Source organism: Phocoena phocoena, chromosome 20 (genome assembly GCF_963924675.1).
Source record: "Phocoena phocoena chromosome 20, mPhoPho1.1, whole genome shotgun sequence".
In the NCBI taxonomy this organism is placed as follows: Eukaryota; Metazoa; Chordata; class Mammalia; order Artiodactyla; family Phocoenidae; genus Phocoena; species Phocoena phocoena.
The window spans coordinates 8,611,294-8,635,937 of NC_089238.1; the positions used below are offsets into that span (position 1 = coordinate 8,611,294).

At 53.6% G+C, this 24,644-nt stretch overlaps 1 protein-coding gene across 1 annotated transcript in view; it reads left to right on the forward strand.

The window, feature by feature from the left end:
- The window catches only part of ZC3H4 (zinc finger CCCH-type containing 4), a 40,053-nt gene extending 21,010 nt beyond the window's left edge, over positions 1-19,043 (forward strand). The window contains exons 7-14 of the mRNA XM_065899174.1: positions 62-201; positions 752-859; positions 2,491-2,602; positions 3,385-3,494; positions 12,131-12,495; positions 12,721-13,064; positions 15,945-16,196; positions 17,428-19,043. Of these exons, the coding sequence (XP_065755246.1) occupies positions 62-201; positions 752-859; positions 2,491-2,602; positions 3,385-3,494; positions 12,131-12,495; positions 12,721-13,064; positions 15,945-16,196; positions 17,428-18,947 (2,951 nt within the window). The 3' untranslated portion in view covers positions 18,948-19,043. The remainder of the gene's footprint in view (positions 1-61; positions 202-751; positions 860-2,490; positions 2,603-3,384; positions 3,495-12,130; positions 12,496-12,720; positions 13,065-15,944; positions 16,197-17,427) is intronic.
- The last annotated feature ends 5,601 nt before the right edge of the window (positions 19,044-24,644 follow it).

A 24,644-nucleotide genomic window follows, 5' to 3' on the forward strand; every position in this document is an offset into this window, starting at 1 on the left:
AGCTGCTGGCCTCGGGTCCTGGAGGGAGGCCTCGGGTTAACGCCGTTGCTCTCTTCTGCAGGGCTAAGTCGAGGCCGTGGCCGGGGTTCCCGAGGTCGAGGGAAAGGGATGGGCCGGGGCCGTGGTCGAGGTGGCAGCCGAGGAGGGATGAACAAGGGTGGAATGAATGATGACGAAGACTTCTACGACGAGGACATGGGCGTAAGTCGGCTCTTCATTCTGATCTGATGTTTTTACTCAAGGCTTCTTCTAGAAATTTGTTTTTTTCTTTAATGAGTTATCCTCCGAGGCTGGTCCTGTCCCCCTGCTCCCATCAGCCGTTCCCCGTAGGGCCTGTCAGCACTAATTATCTCTCATGGGGGTTGCGCTGCTGGTGAGACCCTCTGTTTTTAAAGGCATATCTTAGTAGCACCTGCAGTCACCTGTTCTCTGAGTCCCTGAGTTAGCCCTGGAGAGTTTTCCAGGAAGGCTTGTGCCGCCTCTTCTTGGAATGAATGCGTTCCCGCACAGGTGTGTGGTGCGCGAGTCCGCAGCTGCCCACACTCCACGCTCCAGGGCTCAGACCCCACAGAGTTGGGTGCTGGATGGAAGCTGCTGGTCAGCACTCCTGTTACACGGGGGCGTGCTCATCCCTGCCAGCTAGCCTGTTTCACTTTCCCTCCCTCAGAGCCCGTCTCCACCTGGCCTGCACAGGCCCTCCCTACCCTTCCTCTTCATTCCCCTTTATAGTCACACTCTGTGTTCCTAACAGGATGGCGGTGGAAGCTACCGGAGGGGTGACCATGACAAGCCCCACCAGCAGTCCGATAAGAAAGGCAAAGTCATCTGCAAATACTTCGTGGAAGGGCGGTGCACATGGGTAAGGGGCCAGTTCCAGTAGTACCAGGGTGCCCAGAGCAGGGACACATGGGCCTCTGGTAGTGTTCTGGAGGCCACACTCACTGGGGGCAGTGTTCTGGTGGGCTTGGAGTGATTGTCTGAGAGATGCCTGGAAGGCCTGGAAGACTTAGTTCACTCCTCAGAGTGACTGAAGAGCCAGGACAAGATTGGTGACACATCTGGGTTTTTTTGGTTTGGGAGGATTTTTTTGGCCAAAATTTTCATCCAATCCATATGGCCTCAAACGTTTTGTTAGAATTGATGCTCATGCAAAGGTGTAACATATCCTGGTTGAGTTACTGAACTTCAGTGTCGGAGAGGGAATCATTAAGGCATCCAGACAGAAAAGGTGGTCAAGGTCAGCCTTGACCTTCACAGCAGAGTATAATGCCAGAAGATGGGCCAATGACCTGAAAGTTCTGAAGGAAACAAGTATAATCCAGTGTTAGTTCAACCAGGCAGCTTGTTATTTAGGTATACAGGCAGCAGGCAGATATTGGCAAGCAAGCACCCAGGGAGTACTGCACCTGTGTGCCTGTCTTAGGAAAAAATATTACTGTTTTAAACAAAGGTGTGTTTGTGTGTAAAATAGTCCTTATTATAGTTGCAATTCATATTATTTTTAGAAACTTGAAATATATATAAACAAAAAACAGTAGCTATTCCTAAGAGAATGGGGGAACGGGTATAGAAGAACAGTTTCTCTTTTCAGTTTACCTGGATGTTGTTTTGTTTGGATTGTACAATTTGACTACAAATAGCAGAAAACTCAACTCCACTGGCTTAAACACATAGACGTTTGTCTCTCAGAATAGTCTGGGAATTCCCTGGTGGTCCAGTGATTAGGACTCTGCACTTCCACTGCGGCTGGCATGGGTTTGATCCCTGGTTGGTGAACTAAGATCCTGCATGCTGTGTGGTGTGGCCAAAAAAAAAAAAGGTCTGGGGCGGGGGCATTACAGGGCTGGTACAGTTGTCAGTGGCACCATGGGGGACCCAGGTTCCTTCCTACTTTTTATTCTGGCATCTTTAAGCGTGTGGCTTTTGTCCTCATGGTTGCTTAATGGCTGCTGTGCCTCCAGGCATCACATCCAAGGGCTAGGTGGTTGCTTAATGGCTGCTGTGCCTCCAGGCATCACATCCAAGGGCTAGGAGGAAGAAAACTGTGTGAAGGGATTTTTTTAAAAATCAGGGCAGTATTGTCTTCCCTTGGGAGTTTGGGGTTCTGTTAGAAATTGGGGTTTTGTTAGAAAGGAAGAAGCATGAAACTGGATACTAGCTGTTATGCAGCATGTTAACAGTAAGTGAGTAAGAGAGGCGAAGGCAAGAGGAGGAAGAGTTAGAAAGAAGCAGTGAAAGGCAGCAGAACGGAGCTGGGAGGACTGAGGACATGGGGGAGGGAGGCAGGGGCAAGAGAAAGGGCCACACACTTTGGCAGAAGTTTCAGATTGGTGGGAAACTGCATTTCTGTGTCTGCCTTTCCTGGGCCTCCTGCCCTTTCTGGGGTCGGGGTGGGGGTTTGTTTCTGTCGTTGGTCCCTGTGTGCTTCAGCAGTGACAGAGCAGTACTTCCTTTTGCAAACAGCTTACCTTTTCACTGTTTCTCTTCCAGGGAGACCACTGTAATTTTAGCCACGACATCGAGCTACCAAAGAAGCGAGAACTGTGCAAGTTTTACATCACCGGATTTTGTGCCAGAGCCGAGAACTGCCCCTATATGCATGATATCCTTTGGTGCCCACATTTGGTCTAATTGAGGGTGCAGAGCTCCTTTTCTCCTTATTGGTAATAACAGCTGATCTTCACCACACTTTCGCTCTGTGTGCCAGTACTGTGCCAAGAGCTTTGTGCATCCATCTCTTAACCCTCACATCTGCCCTGTGATGGGTCTGCTCTTCTAGTCTGCAGATGACTAAACGGAGGCACACACGTTATATGTTCCCTTTACGTGTACAGTTGACCCTTGAACAACATGGGTTTGGACTCTGCAGGTCCACTCAGATATTGTTTTGTTTTCAGTAGTAAATACTGCAGTACTACACAATCTGTGGTTGGTTGGATCCACAGATGCAGAACTGAGGGTATGGAGGACGGATTACAAATTATACTCAGATTTTTGACCGAGTTGGCGCCCCTAACCCCCATGTTGTTCAAGGGTCAAGTGTACTCTCGAGACTGGCTTATACCATTGCCTGTTATCTTTCTGAGATTTTTCAAATGGCTGTGTAACCATGGGCAAATCGTTGAACTTTTCCCCTCTTCCTGTTGAGTGAGGATCTGAGGACACAGCCTCAAGGCCAGCGTGGTGGGGCGGGAAGCACTACAGAGCGGGGATGTTGAGAACCGGGGTCTCATCTTGGGTCAGCTACCAACCTGCTGTGCAGCTCTGAGCCAGTCACTTTGCCTCTCTGGGCCTCAGTTTCCTTGTCTCTAAAACAAAGGGGCTTGGATTCTGTCCTTGGGTGGGTTTCATGAGGTGAGGCATTTGCCTTAACTTGCCGTGAACGTGATTTTCCGTGTAAGTTGTACCACACGACCGGAAACTGCATCAACGGCGATGACTGCATGTTCTCTCACGACCCCTTGACCGAGGAGACCAGAGAGCTCTTGGACAAGGTAATGTCCAGGCTGACAGCAGCCGTAGCTAATGGGGACCAGGAGGTACGCCTGCCACGGGCCTGGCACTGCAGCCCGCCTGTCTGGCCTCTGTGCAGAACCAGAATCCCCAGTTGCGTTGATTGGAGCTGGGCCATGTTTAGGAGGAAATGGGGACTGTATTCTCTGCAGGGAGAATTGAGGTGATCACACGTGTGTCTTCTCTCCGGCCGAGACGGTTTTCCCTGGAGGGGTGGCTCCCTAAAAGGAATGTTGTGTGGTGTGTCTCCAAACATACCTTGTGATTTCTTAACTGTCCTTTAGAGAGAGCCCGTGGTATACAAAGAGGAGGTGAGACTTCGGATGGGTTCTGTTTTTTAATTATTTTTTAAGTTATTTGTATTTTTTATTTTTGGCTGTGCTGGGTCATCATTGCTGCGCGTGGGCTTTCTCTAGTTGCGGTGAGCAGGGGCTACTCTTAGTTGCAGTGCGTGGGCTTTTCATTGTGGTGGCTTCTCTCTTTTGCGGAGCACGGGCTCTAGGCACGTGGGCTTCAGTAGTTGTGGTGCCTGGGCTCTAGAGCGCAGACTCAGTAGTTGTGGCGCACGGGCTTAGTTGCTCCGCGGCATGTGGGATCTTCCCAGACCAGGGCTTGAACCCGTGTCCCCTGCATTGGCAGGCAGATTGTTAACCACTGTGCCACCAGGGAAGTCCCTGGGTGGGTTCTGTTTTGATGGAAGGGTCAAACGTTTCTTTCCAAGTCTTAAGGATTCTTGTATATAGTAGAAAAAGTAAGGGGCAATTGGAGGCTCTCACGATGGGGAGACTTCCTCAACAGTGAGGTATCAGGGCTTCCTTAGCAGCCAGATGACATTTGAAACTCATCCTCATGTCTGTTGTTCTCCCTGAGGAATCAGGCTGAGGACTTTGGGGCCCCCGGTTCCTGTCCTTGATTTCCTGACATCCATCACTGGGTGAATGGGTGCGAGAACACGTGTCCTTGCACATGAAGGCTTTCCTGCCTTCTCTCTGGTTCCCAGAAAGTTTAAGGAGATTGGCTGTTTTTTGAGAATGGAAAGAATCGGTGCCTCAGCCAGGTTCAGGAATCCACCCATGCGGGCCGGGGCTGCCTTGAGGGGTTGAGGGGAAGCCCTGCACAAGCAAAGCAAGAGAACGTCCACTCCTCATTAGGAGAGCATTCATGGAGAAAGTTCTCATCTTTGCCAGGCCCTTTGGCCTGTTATCCTAGGAATAGGGTTTTGTAACTGGTAAGCTGTCTAGAATCTGTGAGTCATTCACAGGGTAAGGAGTGGGAAAAGTCATGGCGACTTCATTTCTCATTTGAAGAACTAAACAATCTCTGACTGAGGACTGCCCCCTGCTGGTGGTTCAGAGTTTGCTCTCTAGACCAGTGCTGTCCAGTAGGAACACCACAGAGCCATAAATTTAAATTTTTTAGTAGCCACATTAAAAAAGTAAAAAGAGGTGAAATTAGTGCTACCAGTATATCTTATTTAACCCAGTATATCCATGTCCAAAGTACCACTTCAGTAGGTAATAAATGATGAAATAATTACGATATTTTGGGGATTTTTTGTTTTTTTTTTGGTACTAAGTCTGAGGAATCTAGTGTTTATTTTCTGCTTATAGCACCCAGTAGCCACACATGGCCAGTGACCACTATATTGGACAGCACAGCTCTAGACACCCTAATAAAAACTCAAAGCAAATCAAGGTGGCACGTTTCCATTTCTGGTCACAAACATTTTGAGAATATCAGTAACATCCCCTATCTAAAGTCAAGTCTCAGTAGGTTAAAAATGAGTGTTGAACCTGGAAAAACCATTCCGGAATCGAATTTGGGTGGTCAGAAAGTAAAACTTGAACCTTTACAATGGGCCCAGAGTAACCCTGATAAACATGTGGGGTCAGCCATTTCCTTCTCTCCTGGACAGAGTTGCAGCTTGATCAACTAGGGCTGGGGCCTGAGGCTCCTGGGCAGCCCTTGGGTCCAAGCTGTGGTGCCACTTAGGACAGGGCCTTCGTCATCCTCTCCTGAAATGTCTGTGCTCTCTCTTCCACCCTTTTCTTCAGCTTTATTTTCTTGCTTCTTGGTGATGTTTCTGTCTGTCCAGAACCATCCACTTTAGGTTTGAGACGTGCCTGCCTTTGGGGCTGTCAGTGACTGTAACGTGAGAGTGAGTGGCAAGAATAAGGCAAAGGATTCCCTCCACCTAAATTCCTCTGTCAGCATTATTTTGCCCCATTTGCTTTATCACTTTGCTCTTGTTTATTTTTTTTCCTTGATCCATTTGAAAATAAGTTGCGTACATTATGGTTCTTTACCATTAAATCCTTCAGTTACCATTTTATACATATACTGTTTTATAGTCAGGTTTGTCAAGGTATAGTTTGTATCCAGTCTAAAAAAAAAAAAAGTGTCCCTGTTTAGTTCTGTTAATTTTTTTGGCTGCGCTGGGCATCATGCGGGATCTTAGTTCCCCAACCAGGGATCGAACCCATGCGCCCTGCAGTGGAAGCGCAGAGCTCTTAACCACTGGACAGCCAGGGAATTTTCCCTAGTTCTGTGAATTTTGACAAACACAGAGAGTCATGTGACCACCTCACAGTCTAGGTAGAGGAAATTCATTCTTTCACCCCCAGAACCCCTTCCCTTTTGTAATCAATGCCTCTCCCATCTCCAGACCCTGGAAACCACTGATCTGTTTTCTGTCCCTGTAGTTTGCCTTTTCAAGAAAGTTATATAAATAGATATATGGTATGTAGCTTCTAAACATGTGTGCAGTTTATATAGCCTTTTGTTTTTTGTTTTTTTATAAATTTATTTTTTAAATTTATTCACTTTGTTGGGTCTTTGTTGCTGTGCGTGGGCTTTCTCTAGTTGTGGCGAGTGGGGGCTACTCTTCGTTGCGGTGCGCAGGCTTCTCATTGCGGTGACTTCTCTTGTTGCGAGCACAGGCTCTAGGCGCGCGGGCTTCAGTAGTTGTGGCATGTGAGCTTCAGTAGTTGTGGCTCGTGGGCTCTAGAGAGCAGGCTCAGTAGTTGTGGCGCATGGGCTTAGTTGCTCTGCGGCATGTGGGATCTTCCTAGACCAGTTCCCCTGCATTGGCAGGCGGATTCTTAACCGCTGGTCCACCAGGGAAGCCCTATAATAGCCTTCTGAATCTGCCGTCTTTCATTCTGCATAAAGTGTTTGAAGTTCATCCACATTGTTGCAAGTGTTGATAGTTCATCACTGTTTGTTCTTGAGTAGTACTCCACTCAATGTGGATGATCTGAGATTGTTTATCTAGTCACCAGTTGAAGAACATTTGATTTGTTATCAGTTTGGGGCAAAAGCTTAGATTTTTTTTTTTTTTTTTTGTCCACGCCGTACAGGATCTTAGTTCGCCTGTAGGATCTTAGTTCCGCAACCAGGGATTGAACCCGCGCCCCCTGCAGTGGAAACACAGAGTCTTAACCACAGGACCACCAGGGAATTCCCAAAGCTTAGAATGTTTAACAAATGGACATGAGCTTATTTCTTATTTCCTTGGCCCATGAACCTTGGCCCACATGTCTGTGTGTATCCACAGGTGTGGCCGTCCTTTTCCATTGAGAGGATGCCTTTGACTTTTGGAAACCCGGGAATCATTCAGAATCAGTCCTGGCTGGGGACGTTGTGGGACCCAGCAAGGCCCTGGTTGTGTGGTGTGAGGGAGCTCCTTGCTTCAGAGAGGCCCAGGAAGGGGCGCGTGGGAGTCTCTAGGGATAGATGTGCCGGAGGACTGCCTGGATGGTTTGGGTTCAGCTTTTCAGGGTGGGAGTGGGGTGTTGACATCCCCTATGTATCTTATGCATCAGTGTTCTGGGCTCTGATGCGATTCAGCCCCGGCTTTTGAGGCAGCACTTGCGGCCCAGTGTGGGTGGTGGGTAAAGAGATAAGTGCAGGGAGCTGGCTGTGTCCCTCGCGGGAGTCCTCATCGGGGTGTCGTGGGGTCTGTGTGAGGGGTGGGGGGGGGGCGAAGTCCTGGAGTGGGAGCCCGCCGTGAGGTGAGATTTCTCCCCAGCATGGAATGAGTGTGGAAGCCCCAATTGTGGGGCACAGTGGGGAAGCAGAAGTGACGGGACCCAGGGAGGTGAGTGTGAGAGAGAGGGTGCCCGCCTTGCCTGGGGACCAGCGATACGCTCGTAGGGGCTGTCCTGTGGGCCAGTGCTTCAGTTCTTTTGGTCATTGAGTTCATTGCGTGGCCCAGTGTGCTGAGAGCACCGTGCCGGGCCAGGGTTGGCAGTGGAAGGATCACCTCAGCCTCTGTCCCCCGCACAGGGGCCATTGGCTGGGTGTTCCCGAGTGCTGAGAGATGTGTGACCCTAGTCTCGGGGGCGAGGGGAGTGTGGCGCATTTGGTGTCTGGACCACGGCATCCCCTCCCTGGGTGGGGAGGAAGTTGTGGTCAAGTTTGTTCCTGTTTAATGAGGTATAACGTCCTCCTTAGGTTTTGCCTACACCTGAGGGCATTTCGTTGCCATTGAGAGGAGCTAGCAGTGCAGGGCTTTGGCTCTGTGACTGGAGGCTGCTCTGCCCGAGTGGGAGTGAGTGCAGAGAGGCTGGGGCAGGGTCCCTCTCAGAGAAGGTGGGGCCCGGGCCGGAGGGCGGGGCTGAGCTGGGCAGCAGCTCCTGGGCGGAGTTTGGGGGTGGGGATAAGAGAAGGGAGGGGTGCGGGGTCCCCCCCTCACAGCCCAGCTAGTGGCCTGCGGAGGAGCAGGAAGTACATGGAATGAGGTGCGGCCAGATGGAGATGGAGATGGTACCCGTAGCTCTGGCTAGAGAGGTGGTGTGGGAGCCCCAGCCAAAGGTGGGGAGGTGGAGGGGCAGCGGAGCCGGGAGGCAAACCCAGAGGAGCACCAAGCAACCGGGTAGGCCCGTCAAAGCCTTAACTCCTTTAGTCCCCTGTGCCCCACCCTCTGGAGCCCGGGGAATGCAGGGGAAGGTGTGCTTGTCTGTTTTCTTTGCTCATTTATTTAACAAATGTGTGGTCACGCCTGCTTTGTAGCAGGCACTGTCCTGGGCACCGGGGACGCAGTGGTGAGGAGACAGGATCCAGTCATCAGGTAGACGCCGATTACACACTGGGATCGGGGCAGTGGAGGGAATGTGCAGGGAGCCCAGAGACCCTCAAACAGGCTGCCATGGGGGGAGGCTCAGTGAGGAGGTGACACTCGCTGGCCCCAGGTGAATAACAGGCAGGAAGGAGGGGCAAGGGAGGCATGTGCTGAGCTGGGGTCACAGTGCGAGCAACAGCTACACACACGGTTGAGGGACCAAAAGGGGCCAGCTGGCTGGAAGGGAAGCGGGCGGAACGTGGGGCAGTAGAGCAGTCAGGGCTGCCTCTGTGGCTGCGGCCCCTCCGCCGCCCCCGAGAGCAGTGCTAAAAGACACCACGAGGTGCGGGGCTCTCTCAGCACAGCTAGTCTCGGGCAGCGTTTCCCACACTGCGGTGGACACGTGTGAAATGTGGTCCTAGTTCAGTGGGTCCCCCTGTGCTGCTGGTCCACAGACAAACCACACCTTGAGTAGCAGGGCTCTAAGGGAACAGATGTTTTCCACTGATCAGACTTCCAAGTTTTCCATCCCCTTTGAAGCCAAATTCTTCTTGGACCCTGCGTCCCTGGGTCCACATACTGTTGCTGATGGTTAGGAGAGAGAAAAGCTGGGAACTGCCTGATACCCGCCGGGAAGTCCTGCCTCTGCCACCCACGCCGCCACCACTGTCCCTGGGCGGGGGAGCAAGAGGAGGGGTTGTCTTGAGCAGCGCTGAAGCTGAGGCGCCGGGGCGTCTCAGAGCCCCCGTTAGGGTCCACTAAGGCATGTGTGCCGAGGTCCCCAAGGCCACCTGGGCCCAGGTTGGACAATTTGCTGGGGAGACTCCCAGGGCCGAGCTGGCTGAGATTTAACTCCAATGAAAGCACACAAAGCAGAATGCACAGAAGAAAGGCAGGCAGTAAAGGCTGAAACCAGGCACCAGCTTCCAGGAGTCCTTGCCCCCTGGAGTCACACGGGACGTGTGTAACTCCTCAGGTTGTGACAGAACGCATAGAACGCTGTCCACCATGGGCGTGCAGTAGAGACTCAGTCAGTGCCCAAGGTTTTTATTGAGGGCAGCCTCTGCCTGGCATGTACCAAAATCCCAGACTCCCAGAAGGAAAAGGGGTGTTCCGCAGAAAGCATGGTGTTTGTGCAAACGGTTTAGACACAGTGAGCCCCTCTTAGCAGTCAGGGAATCCTGGGAACCCTCTCGAAATCCAGGTTCCCAGGCACCAACCAAAGGCCAACATTGCAAGCTGGCCTTCCAAGAGAAGCAGGCAGGCCTGCAGTGTTAACTTCTGCCCAGGATCCTAATTGGTGAGACGTTCTGCTTGAGTTCAGACTTTGGAATTGTCCGTCTACCCTGTACCAGGCCTATGGTGGGCCCTGTGGGTCTTGCCCTTGTGGAGTTGGTAGTCATCAGGCCAGGAATAAACAGAGATACAACTAAATGTAAAATCTTACAAAGCTTGGGCAGTGCTTTCAAGGGAGCTAATAGTGTTCCAGTAGTAAATACAGGAGACCTGGCCAGTCACTCTGAGTTGACCTTTAATAAGAGACCCCAGCAATTGGGGGATACGGAGCCATACATTAAGAATAGAGGGGAAAACGAATGCCTGGGGAGAGGCCTGGTCTAGGCCAGGACCCTGCTGGGGAAAAGAGCTTAGCTGTCCGCAGAACTGAAACAGAGCTGGGTGCTTAGGGTGGAGGAGTCCGCACACCATAGAAGGAAATGAAGCTTCCAGGGTGCTGTGAAGTCCTCCCCAGACACCCAGCCCTGCTGTCAGGCCCTGTGGGTCCTCGTAAGTGATTGGGTTTTGATTACAAGTGCGGTGAGGCGCCCTTAAAATTCAAACAGAACAATGAACTTTTTTTATATATAAATTTATTTTATTTTTATTTATTTTTGGCTGCGTTGGGTCTTTGTTGCTACGCGTGGGCTTTCTCTAGTTGCGGTTAGCAGGGGCTACTCTTTGTTGTAGTGCGTGGGCTTCTCATTGCGGTGGCTTCTTTTGTTGTGGAGCACGGGCTCTAGGCGTGAGGGCTCAGTTGTGGTGCGAGGGCTCTAGAGTGCAGGCTCAGTAGTTGTGGCTCACAGGCTTAGCTGCTCCGCTGCATGTGGGATCTTCTCGGACCAGGGCTTGAACCCATGTCCCCTGCATTGGCAGGCGGATTAACCACTGCACCATCAGGGAAGCCCAGAACAATGAACTGTTAATCAGCCATGAAATAGATAAAATAGATGAAACAGCTACAACATGGGGGTGAACCTTGAAAATGTCATGCTAAGTGAAAGAAGCCAGTCACGAAAGGCCACAATATTATAGGATTTCGTTTCTGTGAAATGTCCAGAATAGACAAGCCCATAGAGACAGAAAGTAGATTGGCGGTTGCCAGGGGCTGGGAGGGAGCAGGGCATGGGGAGTGACTGCTTAATGGGTATGGCGTCTTATTCGGCGGTGTTAGAACTAGATAGAGATGGTGGTTATACAACATCGCGAATGTACTTAATGTCCTTGAATTGTCCACTTGAAAATGGTGAAATAGTACGTTGCATGTGTTTTGCTGCCAAATAAGAATGGCTCCCCTGTCAGCTGTTCACCGAGAAGGGATGTGGCAGTGGTATGGGGCGATGACTTTTGTGCCAGAGAGGCTTTGTGGTCATTGGCCTTATGCTGTAAGGCAGAGGTCCCCAACCTTTTTGGCACCAGGGACCGGTGTTGTGGAAGGCAGTTTTTCCGCAGACCCGGTTGGGGATGGGGATGGTTTCTGGGTGATTCAAGCGCGTTGCATTTAGTGTGCACTTTATTTCTGTTATTTATTACATTGTAATATATAATGAAATAATTATACAACTCACCGTAATGCAGAATCAGTTGGAGCCCTGAGCTTGTTTTCCTGCAACTAGATGGTCCCATCTGGGGGTGATGGGAGACAGTGACACCCGAAGTGTGTTGCTTATGTCCAGTCTGCTCCGTAAGATGCAGCTTAATTGTCACTTGCCACTCACTGATAGGGGTTGTTTTTGTTTGTTTGTTTTTGCATTGATAGGGTTTTGATATGAGTCTGTAAACAACCGATTTATTATGATCTCTGCAGTCAGACCTCTCTGCTGATGATAACCTGTATCTGCAGCCGCTCCCCAGCGCTGGCATCACTGCCTCTGCTCCACCTCAGATCACCAGGCGTTAGAGTCTCATGAGGAGCACGCAAGCTAGATCCCTTGCATGCGCGGTTCACAGTAGGGTTCGTGCTCCTGTGTGAATCTAATGCCCACGCTGATCTGACAGGAGGCCGAGCTCAGGCAGGAACGCGAGCAACGGGGAGTGGCTGTAAATACTGACGAAGCTTTGCTTCGCTTGCCCGCCTCTCACCTGCTGTGTGGCCCGGTTCCTAACAGGCCACAGACCAGTACCAGTCCGTGGCCTGGGGGTTGGGTACCACTGCTGTAAGGGCCTTGGGATATTGAAGAGTTATCCTCAGCAAATTCAGCTCTCAGCCCCGGAGGAGTGCATTCCAGCCCGCCTCCTCCCCTGTCCTTACTCTCACAGTTTTGTCCTTCTGGCCCACAGATGTTGGCTGATGACGCAGAGGCAGGCGCTGAGGATGAGAAGGAAGTTGAGGAGCTGAAGAAGCAGGGCATCAACCCCCTGCCCAAACCTCCCCCTGGCGTGGGCCTCCTGCCCACCCCGCCCCGCCCACCTGGCCCTCCGGCCCCGACCTCTCCGAATGGCCGGCCCATGCAGGGTGGCCCCCCACCCCCGCCCCCGCCCCCACCTCCGCCCCCCGGCCCCCCTCAGCTGCCCATGCCTGTGCATGAGCCCCTGTCCCCACAGCAGCTGCAGCAGCAGCAGGACATGTACAACAAGAAGATCCCCTCCTTGTTTGAGATCGTGGTGCGGCCCACAGGACAGCTGGCTGAGAAACTGGGTGTGAGGTGAGTGCCTGGGGGCTTTTCTGGGCTCAGCCAGGCTCCTCTGTGCCAGGGCCCTGTGGCCTGGAACCTAACCAGGCCAGCATCCTGCCTCTCTCCAAAGCCCTCAGTGGCCTGGTCTGGAGACCTCTGTTGCTCAACCATGAGCAGGCCTCTGTGTCTCCTCAGGGATGTGGCTGCCACCCTTCCTCTGCAGCCCTGCTCACGGGCACCATTTTCTCCTTCCAGATTCCCTGGACCCGGAGGACCCCCAGGACCGATGGGCCCCGGGCCCAACATGGGACCCCCGGGGCCGATGGGGGCCCCGATGCATCCTGACATGCATCCCGACATGCACCCTGACATGCATCCGGACATGCACCCCGACATGCACCCCGACATGCCAATGGGCCCTGGCATGAATCCTGGCCCGCCCATGGGACCTGGCGGCCCTCCAATGATGCCCTATGGTCCTGGAGACTCCCCACATTCTGGAATGATGCCCCCCATCCCACCAGCCCAGAACTTCTATGAAAACTTTTACCAGCAGCAAGAGGGCATGGAGATGGAGCCAGGACTAATTGGGGACGCAGGTATGCAGGGCTCAGGGTGGGGGCCAGCCGGGGCTGCTGGGGTCTGCACAGTGGAATGTAGTCAGGAAGATTTGGTTTTTCTTCCTTGGTCTGAGTCTTTGAAAACATGAATCCAACTCCATCTCTGTACCGTGAGTGGTTGAACATTTTCAGTGACGTGGGATTCACTACCTGTTGAGTCTAGGAGGAGTGTTACGATTACCATCACTATAACTTATTTAATTTCTGTAAGTTTTGCTTGGTGTGTGTGGAGTGGGAGCTTGGGAAGTTAGAGGGATGGGTGTGGAATGGTGTTGAACTTCAAGGCTGAGGTGCCCTCAACCAAAGCGGCCTCCTTCTGGGGTGGTTCTTGGCTTGGAGCTGCCTTGCGACTCTGCTTGTTCTGTCCCCACAACTGACCATCTTCCTTCCTCCTTTCCTTCCTTTCTTACAAAACGAGAACACGTGTTGGTAACAAACTAAACGTCTGACAGTCGGGTGCTTGGGTGACAGTGCCGCATCAGTAGGAGGCGGTGTGCAGCCCTCAGAAGGATGAGATGTGTCATTGCTGCCAGGGGCCAGGCGTGCTTCTAGGCGTGGGGTCAGAGCAAGCAAAGAACGTAGTCCTTGCCTTAACTGCATTTGAGTGGAGGGAAACCGACAGGAAATGTGTAAACAAGGGCGTCAGCTCGTTTCGGCATTGGTCATTGCTGGCGGTGAAATGGGGCACCGTGTGAGGGTGACGGGTGGAGGCCGGGCCGGCTGGGTGCGTCACAGCCAGCAGAGGCCTGTCTGAGAGGTGAAGGCGGGGAGAGAGTCGTGGGCTTGGCTTAGGTGGCAGCTGCAGCAGGTACGGAGGCCTCAGCCAGTCACCTTGTTTGTGGAAAACAAAGGTGTCCATGTGGCTTGGAAAGGGAGGACAGGGGAGAGAAGTCCCAGCACACAGGACCCTGCGGGCCATGGCGAGGTGGACTCGGTGGAAGAGTGACGGGGATAGTGGAGGAACACAAGGGCGATGGATGCTAGTAGGGGCCGGAGGGGAATCTTGGAAGCATGTGGGCTGCCCTTGAGTCGCCCTCGGCAGAGGTGAGGTGGGTAGCAGCCGGGAGAGGACAGGGAGCGGCAGGGCTAGGTTTAGAGGTGGAGCCATAGGGCCAACGTGACAGGGTGGCAGGGGCGGGTGGGGATGCCAGCTGCGGGGCAGAGGCGCTCTGGGTGTTCATGCTGAGCCAGGTTGGGGCAGGGCAGCACTTCTGCTTTGGCCACATTAAGCACGAGATGCCCGTTTGACAGCCATGCAGACGTCAGGAAGCTGACCAGGCTGGAGGTCATTGTGAGAGTCTTTGGCATCTCAGTAGTGTTCAAAGGCACGAGAGCAGGTGTTTGGGGCAGGGAGCCGGGTGAGTGCATGTTCTCAAGTGAGAAAAGCAGGCGACCTGAGGGGGCTTCCTCCCCCTTTAAACAACGTGTGTGAAACGTGCATGGAAAAGGTCTGGGTGGGGAAGAAAACCCCAAAGTCTGTCGAGCTGATAACAGTTGGTATCTCTGGAGTAATTCACTCTAATCCCATATCATGAAATCTACCTTTTTAGTACTATTCAGTTGTTTTTAATATATTGAAAATAGCAGAACCGTCAAGTAATTCACTCTTGAATTCCGTGCAGGGGGGACTGGATGGGACTGTTGTTTAAGGAGTGTCCCCAGCTCCGAGCCAGGGTGGCTCAGAGCAGACTCGCCCATCAAGTTCACATGTTATGAAGTTCAGGGGCTAGAAGAAAGTGACCTTTCACTTTTTGCTTTATACACTTTGTGTATGACATATTTGCATATTTAATCACTTTAATCCTGAAAGTTTACTTTAAGTTACAGATTCACTTTCTTGGTAGTGCTGGCCACATTTTGGCTGCTCAGTAGGGGAGCCACATCACACGGTGCAGATAGGGGATATTTCAACCTTGCGGAACGTTCGTTCTGTGGGACAGTGCTAACTGGACTTTGTCTCTGACCCACACATGCGCGCGCGCACACACACAAGTCTCCAGGTGTGTCGTTGAAGATCTGCCCACGGTGTTCCCCTCGTCTTTGGCTCTGACTTGGGTAGCATTTTTGAAGGGAGGTGGCTAGTGCCGGGCGCCTGCCCGCCCTCCGAGAATGAAGGCAAGCCCTTCCGCCTTGTGCTTCCTAGGTGCCGTATGGGAGAAACACCCCCGCACCTCGTCCCTTTAAATGCAGCAGCACGGTCATAAACGTTTGTGGAGTTACGAACCCATAAAGAGAGGAGGAATCACCCGTCAGCCTCTGGGTGGACATGTAGCCATAGCAACATTGTGGTGTATTTTCTTCTCTTCTCTACTAGTCTTTGTTTACCATGATTGAACTCATATTCTGAGAGATTAGGGTGTGTTTTTCTTTATTGATTATTTATTTATTTATTTCAAGAAATCATAAAATTAATGCTCATCAAGAGTAATTAAGACAGATCAGAAATGTGTGGAGTAAAAAGTGAAAGATCCCGCAACCCCTCTCTCCTGTTCTCATCCCCAGAGGGACTGTTTTCTGTCTGTCTTTTCAAAGCCTTTTCTTTGTGTTTTACAAACATCCGTACGATGTTCCGTCCTGTTTTCACCTCATGAGCATTTGCCCATGTCACTAAACCTCACCGTGAACCCCATTCTCAGTGGCTGCATCCTAGGTGGGACCCTCCCCACCCCCCATTGGCTGCTCCGTCCTCCGCTGCTGGGCTTTCCGTGGGGCCCCTCCTGGGGAGGGTAGGAAGGGACGGGCTACACATTCTCACCCATCGCCATCAGGGGGTGGTTTTCCAGTTAAGGGCACGGGTGGGTCGGAGTTGGTGCCGTGAGGCCCTTCCCGACATGAACCCTCGGTTCTTCCCTGCCACAGAGGACTACGGGCACTACGAAGAGCTGCCGGGGGAGCCTGGGGAGCACCTCTTCCCCGAGCACCCTCTGGAGCCTGACAGCTTCCCTGAGGGAGGGCCCCCAGGCCGGCCGAAGCCGGGCGCCGGTGTCCCTGACTTCCTGCCCTCGGCCCAGAGGGCCCTGTACCTGAGGATCCAGCAGAAGCAGCAGGAGGAGGAGGAGAGAGCGAGGAGGCTGGCTGAGCGCAGCAAGCAGGACCGGGAGAGTGAGGAAGGCATGTGTCCTCCCCAGGGGCAGGGGCTTCCCTGACGGGCGCAGCCCCCCCGGGCCGCCGTGCAGGGCAGAGGTGGGGAGCACCTAGGTCGGGTTTTGTGTCAGAAAGGGACCTGTGGCCGGGGAGGACCCCTGCCCAGGGCTGTGAAGCTGCTGGGGCTGCTGCATGTCCCTGAGAAAATTAGAAGTCGGGGCTGCCCTTCTGTGTCGTGGGGTTCGGGAGAAACCCTGATCCCATTGAGGAGGGAGGTGGGCTGGTCCTTGGAGGAGACAGCAGGCAATAGGGTTCACCCCCTGCACCCTTACAGAGGAAGCTGTAGGGAGATTCTCAATCCCCCTTTCCCAGATCATGTTCTCGGGAAGCCAACAGATGAGAGCTAGTCATCGACATAAACCAGTAATGATCACAGGCACAGCTGCCAAGTCTCAGGTGCTGTGCAGTGACCTGATGGTATCCACCCCAGGGTGAAAGGGGGCAGACAGAAACGGTATGTAGAACCTGAAGCCAGAGGCCATGGGTGGCCCTGACCAGAGCCAAGGAGCAAGTGGGACAGTGAGAACAGGGGACAGCCCCCTCCCCTAGGGGCTCCGGTTGCACCTGCCTAGAAAGTTGGACATGGGCTAGCTTCTGAGTCTGCCCACCTGGCCCCGCCTCTTATCAGCTGGTGACTGCCCTGCCATGGGTCGCGGGAACGTTTTGAGGGGCCTGGGAGGCACGTGTCTGTGAGCCCCAAGCGCAGTGAGAGCCAAGGCAGCAGTAGCTGCTCACAGGCACTCAGAGCCAGGCCTGCCGTGCTTGGGCCTGAACCTGCCCAGGAGGTGAGGAGGTGGCGGCAGAGCCCTGGACTCGGAGTCTGAGCTCAACCCTGGCTCCGTCCCCTATCTTATGGCACTGTCTGTGCCTCTGTTTTTCTTATCTGTCAAATGGGCGTGATGATAACGCTATATCCTGGGTGTTTGTGACAAATAAGACAAAGCACTTAGAATGGTGCCGGTACGGGAAAAGGTCCATAAACGATAGCCAGAGACCTGCCAAGCTCGGTGCTTGGCCTGCCTGAGCTCACTGGCTCTTCGTGGCATCCTGTGCTGGGGATGGGGTGTTGTAAGAGAGGAGAAACTGAGGTTCTGAGAGGTAAGAGGCAGGGGAGTGGGCTGCCATGGGGTCCAAAGAGGGCTGGTGGCAGATGTGGTGGCCACTCACCCTCTTCCTGCTCCTTTCTGCTTTTTCTCAGGTGACACTGGAAACTGGTACTCAAGTGATGAAGATGAGGGTGGGAACAGCGTCACCTCCATCCTGAAGACCCTGAGGCAGCAGACGTCTAGCCGACCCCAGGCTTCTGTCGGGGAGCTGAGCAGCACTGGGCTGGGGGACCCCCGCCTCCAGAAGGGACACCCCACGGGAGGGCGGCTGGCTGACCCCCGCCTCAGCCGGGACCCCAGACTTAGCCGCCACATCGAGGCTTCCAGCAGTTCAGGCCCAGGTGACACAGGACCCTCTGACCCTCGACTGGCTCGCTCCCTGTCCACCCCCAAGCCCGAAGGCGGCCTTCATTCCAGCCCCGCAGGCCCCAGTGGCTCCAAGGGGTCTGGGCCACCCCCTGCAGAAGAGGAGGAAGGGGAACGGGCCCTTCGGGAGAAGGCTGTGAACATTCCCCTGGAGCCCCTCCCTGGGCACCCACTGCGGGACCCGCGCTCGCAGCTGCAGCAGTTCAGCCACATCAAGAAGGATGTGACCCTGAGCAAGCCGAGCTTTGCCCGCACTGTGCTCTGGAACCCTGAGGACCTGATCCCCCTGCCCATCCCCAAGCAGGATGCAGTGCCCCCTGTCCCTGTGGCCCTGCAGTCCATGCCTGCCCTGGATCCCAGGCTGCACCGCACCACCACCTCGGGCCCCCCCAACCCCCGGCAGCGCCCAGGCACCTCTACAGATCCCAGCACATCTGGCTCTAGCCTGCCTGACTTTGAGCTCCTCTCTCGCATCCTCAAGACTGTCAATGCCACTGGCCCCTCGGTGGCCCCTGGCCCTGGTGACAAGCCCAGTGACCCTCGAGTGCGGAAGACACCCACCGACCCCCGGCTGCAGAAACCAGCAGACTCTGCTGCCTCCTCCCGGGCAGCCAAGCCTGGCCCCACAGAAGCGCCCTCTCCAGCTGCCAGCCCCAGCGGGGAGTCCTCCCCGCCAGCCACCGCCCCCTATGACCCCCGTGTGCTGGCAGCCGGCGGCCTGGGCCAGGGCAGCGGGAGTGGGCAGAGCAGCGTGCTGAGCGGCATCAGCCTCTACGACCCCAGGACTCCCAACACGGGTGGCAAAGCTGCAGAGCCGGCCGCTGACGCAGGCACCCAGCCCAAGGGACCTGAGGGCAACGGCAAGAGCTCCGCCACGAAGGCCAAGGAGCCCCCATTTGTCCGCAAGTCCGCCCTGGAACAGCCTGAATCGGGGAAGTCTGGGGCAGATGGGGCCGCAGTCATGGCCACAGACAGGTACAACAGTTACAACCGGCCCCGGCCCAAGGCCGCCGCGGGCCCTGCCGCCGCCACGGGCGCCCCGCCAGCAGAGGGCGTCCCGCCCCAGCCCGGCGTGCACAACCTCCCGGTGCCCACCCTCTTCGGGACCGTGAAACAGGCACCCAAGACGGGCTCCGGAAGCCCATTTGCTGGCAACAGCCCGGCCCAAGAGGGTGAGCAGGACGCTGGGTCCCTGAAAGATGTTTTTAAAGGCTTTGACCCCACTGCCTCCCCCTTTTGCCAGTAGTGTTAAGCCGGAGTCGAGCGCTCCCTGCACCCCACCCTTCCCAGGGCAATATTTAAGGGCAGCAACCAGAGTTGGGGACTTGGGGGGAGGGGGGAGGGGGTCTGGGTGTTCTTTCTTTTCTTTTTTCCTATTCTTTTTTCTTTTCTTACCCCCCCCTTCTTTTTTTAAAGTAGTACTTTCTTTGAAACATATAAATTGTATATAACTATCTTTAACTTCTGGTCAGTGCTGCGGGGCTCCTAGGCTCCCGCCAAGAAAACCTACATGTGCATGTGTACAGTTGCGAGTCCCCTGGGCCTCAGCCCCAGCTGGCACTCCGCCTGGCCTGGCCAGGCCTGATTTTCAGGGACTTCTTAAAGGCTGGGGCCCCAGTTTGGTGGCTGGGGGTCTGGTGGGTTTTCTGGGCAGAGCTTGGCCCCTCCCCCCCCATCCTACCCCCCGCCCCCCAGGACAAAGGGAACAGCAGGCGTCGAGAAGGCATTGAGCACTGCTCACCCTGTGGTGCATGAACAAGAAGAGACGGAGCCGAGACGGTGGGCAGGACCCGCATGGAAGCAGGTCTAGGCATTTCTGCGTCTCCTCTGCAGTGTGCAGGCCATGATGACCCGCTTCAGGGGCCAGCGGAAGTGAGAAAGTGTCAAGACAGAAGGAAAAGAGAGCCTTCGGAAGCTGCCTGGGCCGGGAGAAACAAAGTCCTTTTCCACTGCTGTCTCATCTGGATTCACACACCGGCCTCCCTGCCATCCTCCGTCCAGAGTTCATCCCAGAGCAAACCGGCGTCCTCCAGCCTGCGACAGGAGACTCCGGGTGAGAAATGGACCTGGAGTCGGCAAGGCTGGTGTAGCCAGGAGCTGCCTGCGAGAGGCAGAGCACGCGCTTTCCGTCAGCTTAGCCCGTCCCGTCCTGTCGTGTCCCGGCCGTGCCTTTCCCCCTCGTGCTGGGCTCTGTCCTGGGCTCAGAAGGCAAAGTGCCCAGTGAGCCGGCCCCAGCCCTCTGGGGACAGCTCAAGGATCCATGGCACGGCCACGCCATCAGGCTCCTGACAGAGGGATCCCTGGGTGGTTCTCGGCAAAGTGTTTTGCTTTCTCTGCTTTCTTCACACCTCCTTGCACCATATTTTTAGGGCCCGTGGTTTTGGTGTGTTTGGTTTTCTTCCAAGCCGACAGGTGCGTGGGTTCGAGGCGTGTACAGAGTTGGATTTGTGGATACTTCCGGGAGGGGGCCTGAGGACACGGTGGGAGACTAGCCAGGGCAGGGTGTGGGCTGCTGGGCCCTCTCCAGGAGAGGGACTGGGACCCCCACTGTGGGCAGGGGCCATGGGACCCAAAGCCTGTATCCTGCTCTCCTCATCCGGCTGAGCCGGGAAGGGAGCATAGATGCCTGCCCGGGCTCCGCCCGACCTCCCCCAATACCCTGGCTGAGGTCCCATCCTGTCCACAGAGCCCCAGAGAAGGCCTACCCCGTGGACGTGGCCTGAGGGGAACCGGCGAGGCTTGTGCGGCCGGGGCTCCCTTCCGCTTGTGTGCCGGTACTGGCCGGCCGTCTCCCGCCTTTTTCCTCCTCATCCCACCGTCTCAACCACCTCGCTTAAGGGCCCTGACTCTTTCTTACTAATAATGAGGAAACATGGTGTCCCAGCCAAAGGGTTCCCCCTCCCACCTCCTCGGGGTAGGAGGTTAAAGAGGGTTCAATACCAAACGCCCTGCCCCAGAAGAGAAATAGTCATTGAGTTTGGGGCCGGAAACAAGGGCGGGAGAGGCAGTGCGCCATGATCAGGTTGGTTTGGTTTGTCTTTGTGTCTTTTTGTTTTGTTTTAAACAATCATCAGTGAGATTTTTCTTCAGCCACCAGTGTTGGCCTTGAAGCAGAGGGCTGCAGCCCCGTAGTGTTTGTAAAATAAGAAAGAATACACAGTGTGGCTGTGGTTGGGTTTTTTTCCCCCTCCTTTGAGAATTTTTTTTATAAAAGCAAAATTAAATACTTTTTTAAAACTGAAATCTGTGGATGAAATAGAAGCTGGAACCCACCTCTTGGAATATTCAGCCTAAGAACCTCATGGGACTATGAATTCACCTGAAATTTTCATTTGCCATCAGGCTGAGCTTTTAAAGAAAAATTGTTCTCTAACCAGGATTGTAACAAAAGTGTAAATACTATTTCAGAGTTGAAAGTTGATGGTGCAAATATGTATATAACGTACTGTATTTTTACAATGATCGTCGCATGACTCTATTCCACCCCCTTTTTGTACTCCATATCTGTCTTCCAGAAACGTCACCTGCCCTTTCTCCTGTGGTCTCTTAATCCAATAATTGTACTACTGCCATTAAAGGATGCAGTTATTTTAAAAAGCCTGTGGGCCTTGTTTCTCCGTGCTGCCCCCACCATCCCTTGTCCCAGAAATGACAGGGCGGGGGTGAAACCTTGAAACCAGGGTCTCTTCTGGGTGGCCAGTCCCAGGGTGACATTCATGATGACACTGTGGGAATGGTGCCTCCCAACAGCTTCAGCTTCCCTTAGCGGCTGACGACTGCATTCTACAGTTCTTGAACTCTGGCTCCGGGCCAGTCTCGGCCTTTAAGGACACAGTTGGCCCACACAGGCATGGTCCTGCCCACCGCACAGATCACAGAAGAGGCCAGTGATGAACTCAGGACAACTGGGCTGGCTTCTAAGGATGAGAAACGGGAGCCCTCTAACTGCTGTAGACTGTGTCACCTCAACATTTATATGTTGAAACCTAGTCGCCCAATGCAATGGCGTTTGGAGGTGGGACCTTTGGGAAGTGATGAGGTCAGGAGGATGAAACCCTTACGAATGGGGTTAGTGCCCTTATAAAAATGAGACCCCCACAGAGTATCTCTGCCCCTTCCTCCGTGTGAAGATGTGGCAAGAAGACAGCCATCTGGGAACCAGGAAGAGGCTCTTCACCAGACAGACACTGAATCTGCTGGCACTCGATCTTGGACTTCTAGTCTCCAGAACTGTGCTATTTTGTTACAGCAGCCCCAGCGGACTCAGACATTACCTACTTGTTAACCAGGAGTCTTCTCCGGGGAAGCCGCACTCGGCGAGGGTGAGAAGGGAGCAGGACTTGGCCTGGAGAGTAGCCATGTCTTCTTTGGACTTCCTTTGGTTTCTGTGTTTCAGTGGGCCTCTTAATTTTCCATGACTGCCATATAAATTATAGAAGCCAAGTGGTTTAGAACAGGAACTTTGGTGGGGGGGAAACAAAACAAAACAAAAACAGGAACTTGCTACATTACAGTCCTGGAAGTCAGAAGCGTGACACGTCTCACTCCATGGTTGCCAGGGCTGCCTGCCTTTCTGGAAGAACAGGGAGATTCTGTTTACGTGCTTTTTTCAGCTTCTGGAGGCCACCCACCCACCTTGCCTCGTGGCCCTCTTCCGTCTACAAAGCCAGCAACGTCACGTGTCTCTGGCCCTTCTTCCACTGTCACATCTTTCTCTGACCGCAGCTGGGAAAGGTTCTCTGCTTTTCAAGACCCATGTGATTAGATTGGGTAATCCAGGATCATCTCCCCATCTCAAGATCCTTCATCACATATGCCAAGTCACTTTTGCCATGTAAATTACATATTCATGGGTTCTGGGATAAAAACATGGACATCTTTGGGGAGCTGTCCTGCCCTTTAATTGGGATCCTGGGTATTTCTCAGAGCAGGGTTCTCACAGCCCTTACGCTGGTTGCTGGTCTAAGCAGATAAGCTCTAGGTCTCTGTCAAATATTCAGGGTTCAGCCTTTGAATTTCTTCTAATTCATCCACATCGAGTAAGGATGATTTCACCTGTAACTCAAAACTCCAGCTCAGGGACTTCCGTGGTGGTTCAGTGGTTAAGAATCCGCCCTCCAATGCAGGGGACGCAGGTTCGATCCCTGGTTAGGGAACAAAGATCCCACATGCTGCGGGGCAACTGAGCCCACGCGCCACGAATACTGAGCCGGCACACTCTGGAGCCCACGTGCCACAACTAGAGAGAAGCCCACGTGCCGCAAGGAAAGTCCCCGTGTGCCACAACTAAGGCCCGACACAGCCAAAAGTAAATATTTTTTTAAAAACCCAAAAAACTCCCAACTCAGCTGCCTTAAACAGGCAGGAGTTCATCATCTTAGGTAAGAAGGTAGGGTGGTTTCAGGGTTGGTAACAGAGTTAACTCCAAGTTCACTCAGGTTCAGCCCATCTTACCACACTGCCGGTCTGGGGCAGCAGTACCCCTCGTGATGGCAAGATGGCTAGAGCATCTTCCAGACTTCACCTCCTCACCCAGCCAAGTGCAGAAGCAGAAAAGAAACTTTCTATGTATCTATGAGCAAGGAAACGCTTCCCAGAAGTCCCTCAGTCTTCCTTTCAGGTCTCATTGGCTGGATTAGATGGTGTGACCCTCCCTACGTTGGTCCATGGCAAGAGGGGAAATAGAGGTCTGACGTCTGGTTCTTAGACTAATCAAAGATCCAGCGTCCTGGGGCTGAGCACATGGCTGCTTGGAAGGTGGACATTGCAAACACCCGTGGGGCTCGTGCAGGAAGAAGGCGGCGCAGGAGTTGGAAGCCGCAGCGGCGGTATAGGCATCATTCAAGTGTTTGGGGCATGGACCTTCTCTGCACCAGAGCCTGTGCTTGGCACGGGGCTCCAGCAGGAATGACACACTGTCTGGGGTGAGGTGTGCAAGGAGAAGGAAGGTGGCATTGAGGCTTGGGAAGTTGGCAGGTCCTGGAGAGCCTTGAAGGCTGTGTTACAGACATGGGCAGGGGAGAGCTTGTATTCAAGTAACGACTGGAATCAGAACCTTCCATCTGGCGGAGGTGTAGGACATGGGTTGGCCAGGGCAAGATGGGGTGGGGGTAGGGTGAGTGGGGAGCCTGGTGGGATGACAAAGCAGGAGGATCAAGGGGCCGGGCATCAGATGGATTTGAGACTCAGAGAATAGTGCACATAGGAGTTGTAACTGGGTCAGATGTGGCAGGTGACAGAGATGAGGGGTCAGGACAGGATGTCTGAGGCAGCCCAGAGGAGGGCAGTTCCCTTACTGAGGTGGCACATGTGAGGAGAAGGTGGTCTTGGAAGGGGCTGAGTACAGCTTTGGACCTGGAGCTCTGTGCTGCAGGCCGTGAGAGGCCCCTCCACAGAGCTGGTCATCAAAGCTGCAGGAACGGATGGCGTCACTCGGGAAGCACGTGGAGCTCTGAGCAGCATCGCTGTTGGAGGAAGAAATGGAAACTGAAATGGGACAGGAGTGGCCATCAAGCATCGGCTGGTAAGTGGGGCTGAGAGCCTTCCGATGGGACATTGGGAACAGCAAAGAATGCCAGGTGTTCCTCGGGTGCCTGCCCTGCCCCACCACCTAGATTCTACAGGTGTGAACATTTACTGTACTTGCTTCATCATACATTTAGCCAACTGTCCATCCCTTCGTCCACCCATACATCATATTTTTGTTTTCTTTGTTTTGTTTTGTTTGCTTTGCATGTGGGACCTTAGTTCCCTGAGCAGGGATCGAAACCATGCTCCCTGCAGTGGAAGCGCGGGGTCTTAACCACCGGACCTCCAGGGAAGTCCCATATTTTTGGATGCATTTCAAAATAAGTTCCAGACATCAGAACACCCTAAATCCTGCAACATGTGTATCATTAACCAGAGTTCAATATTTATTTACATTCCCTTTTTTTTTTTAAGG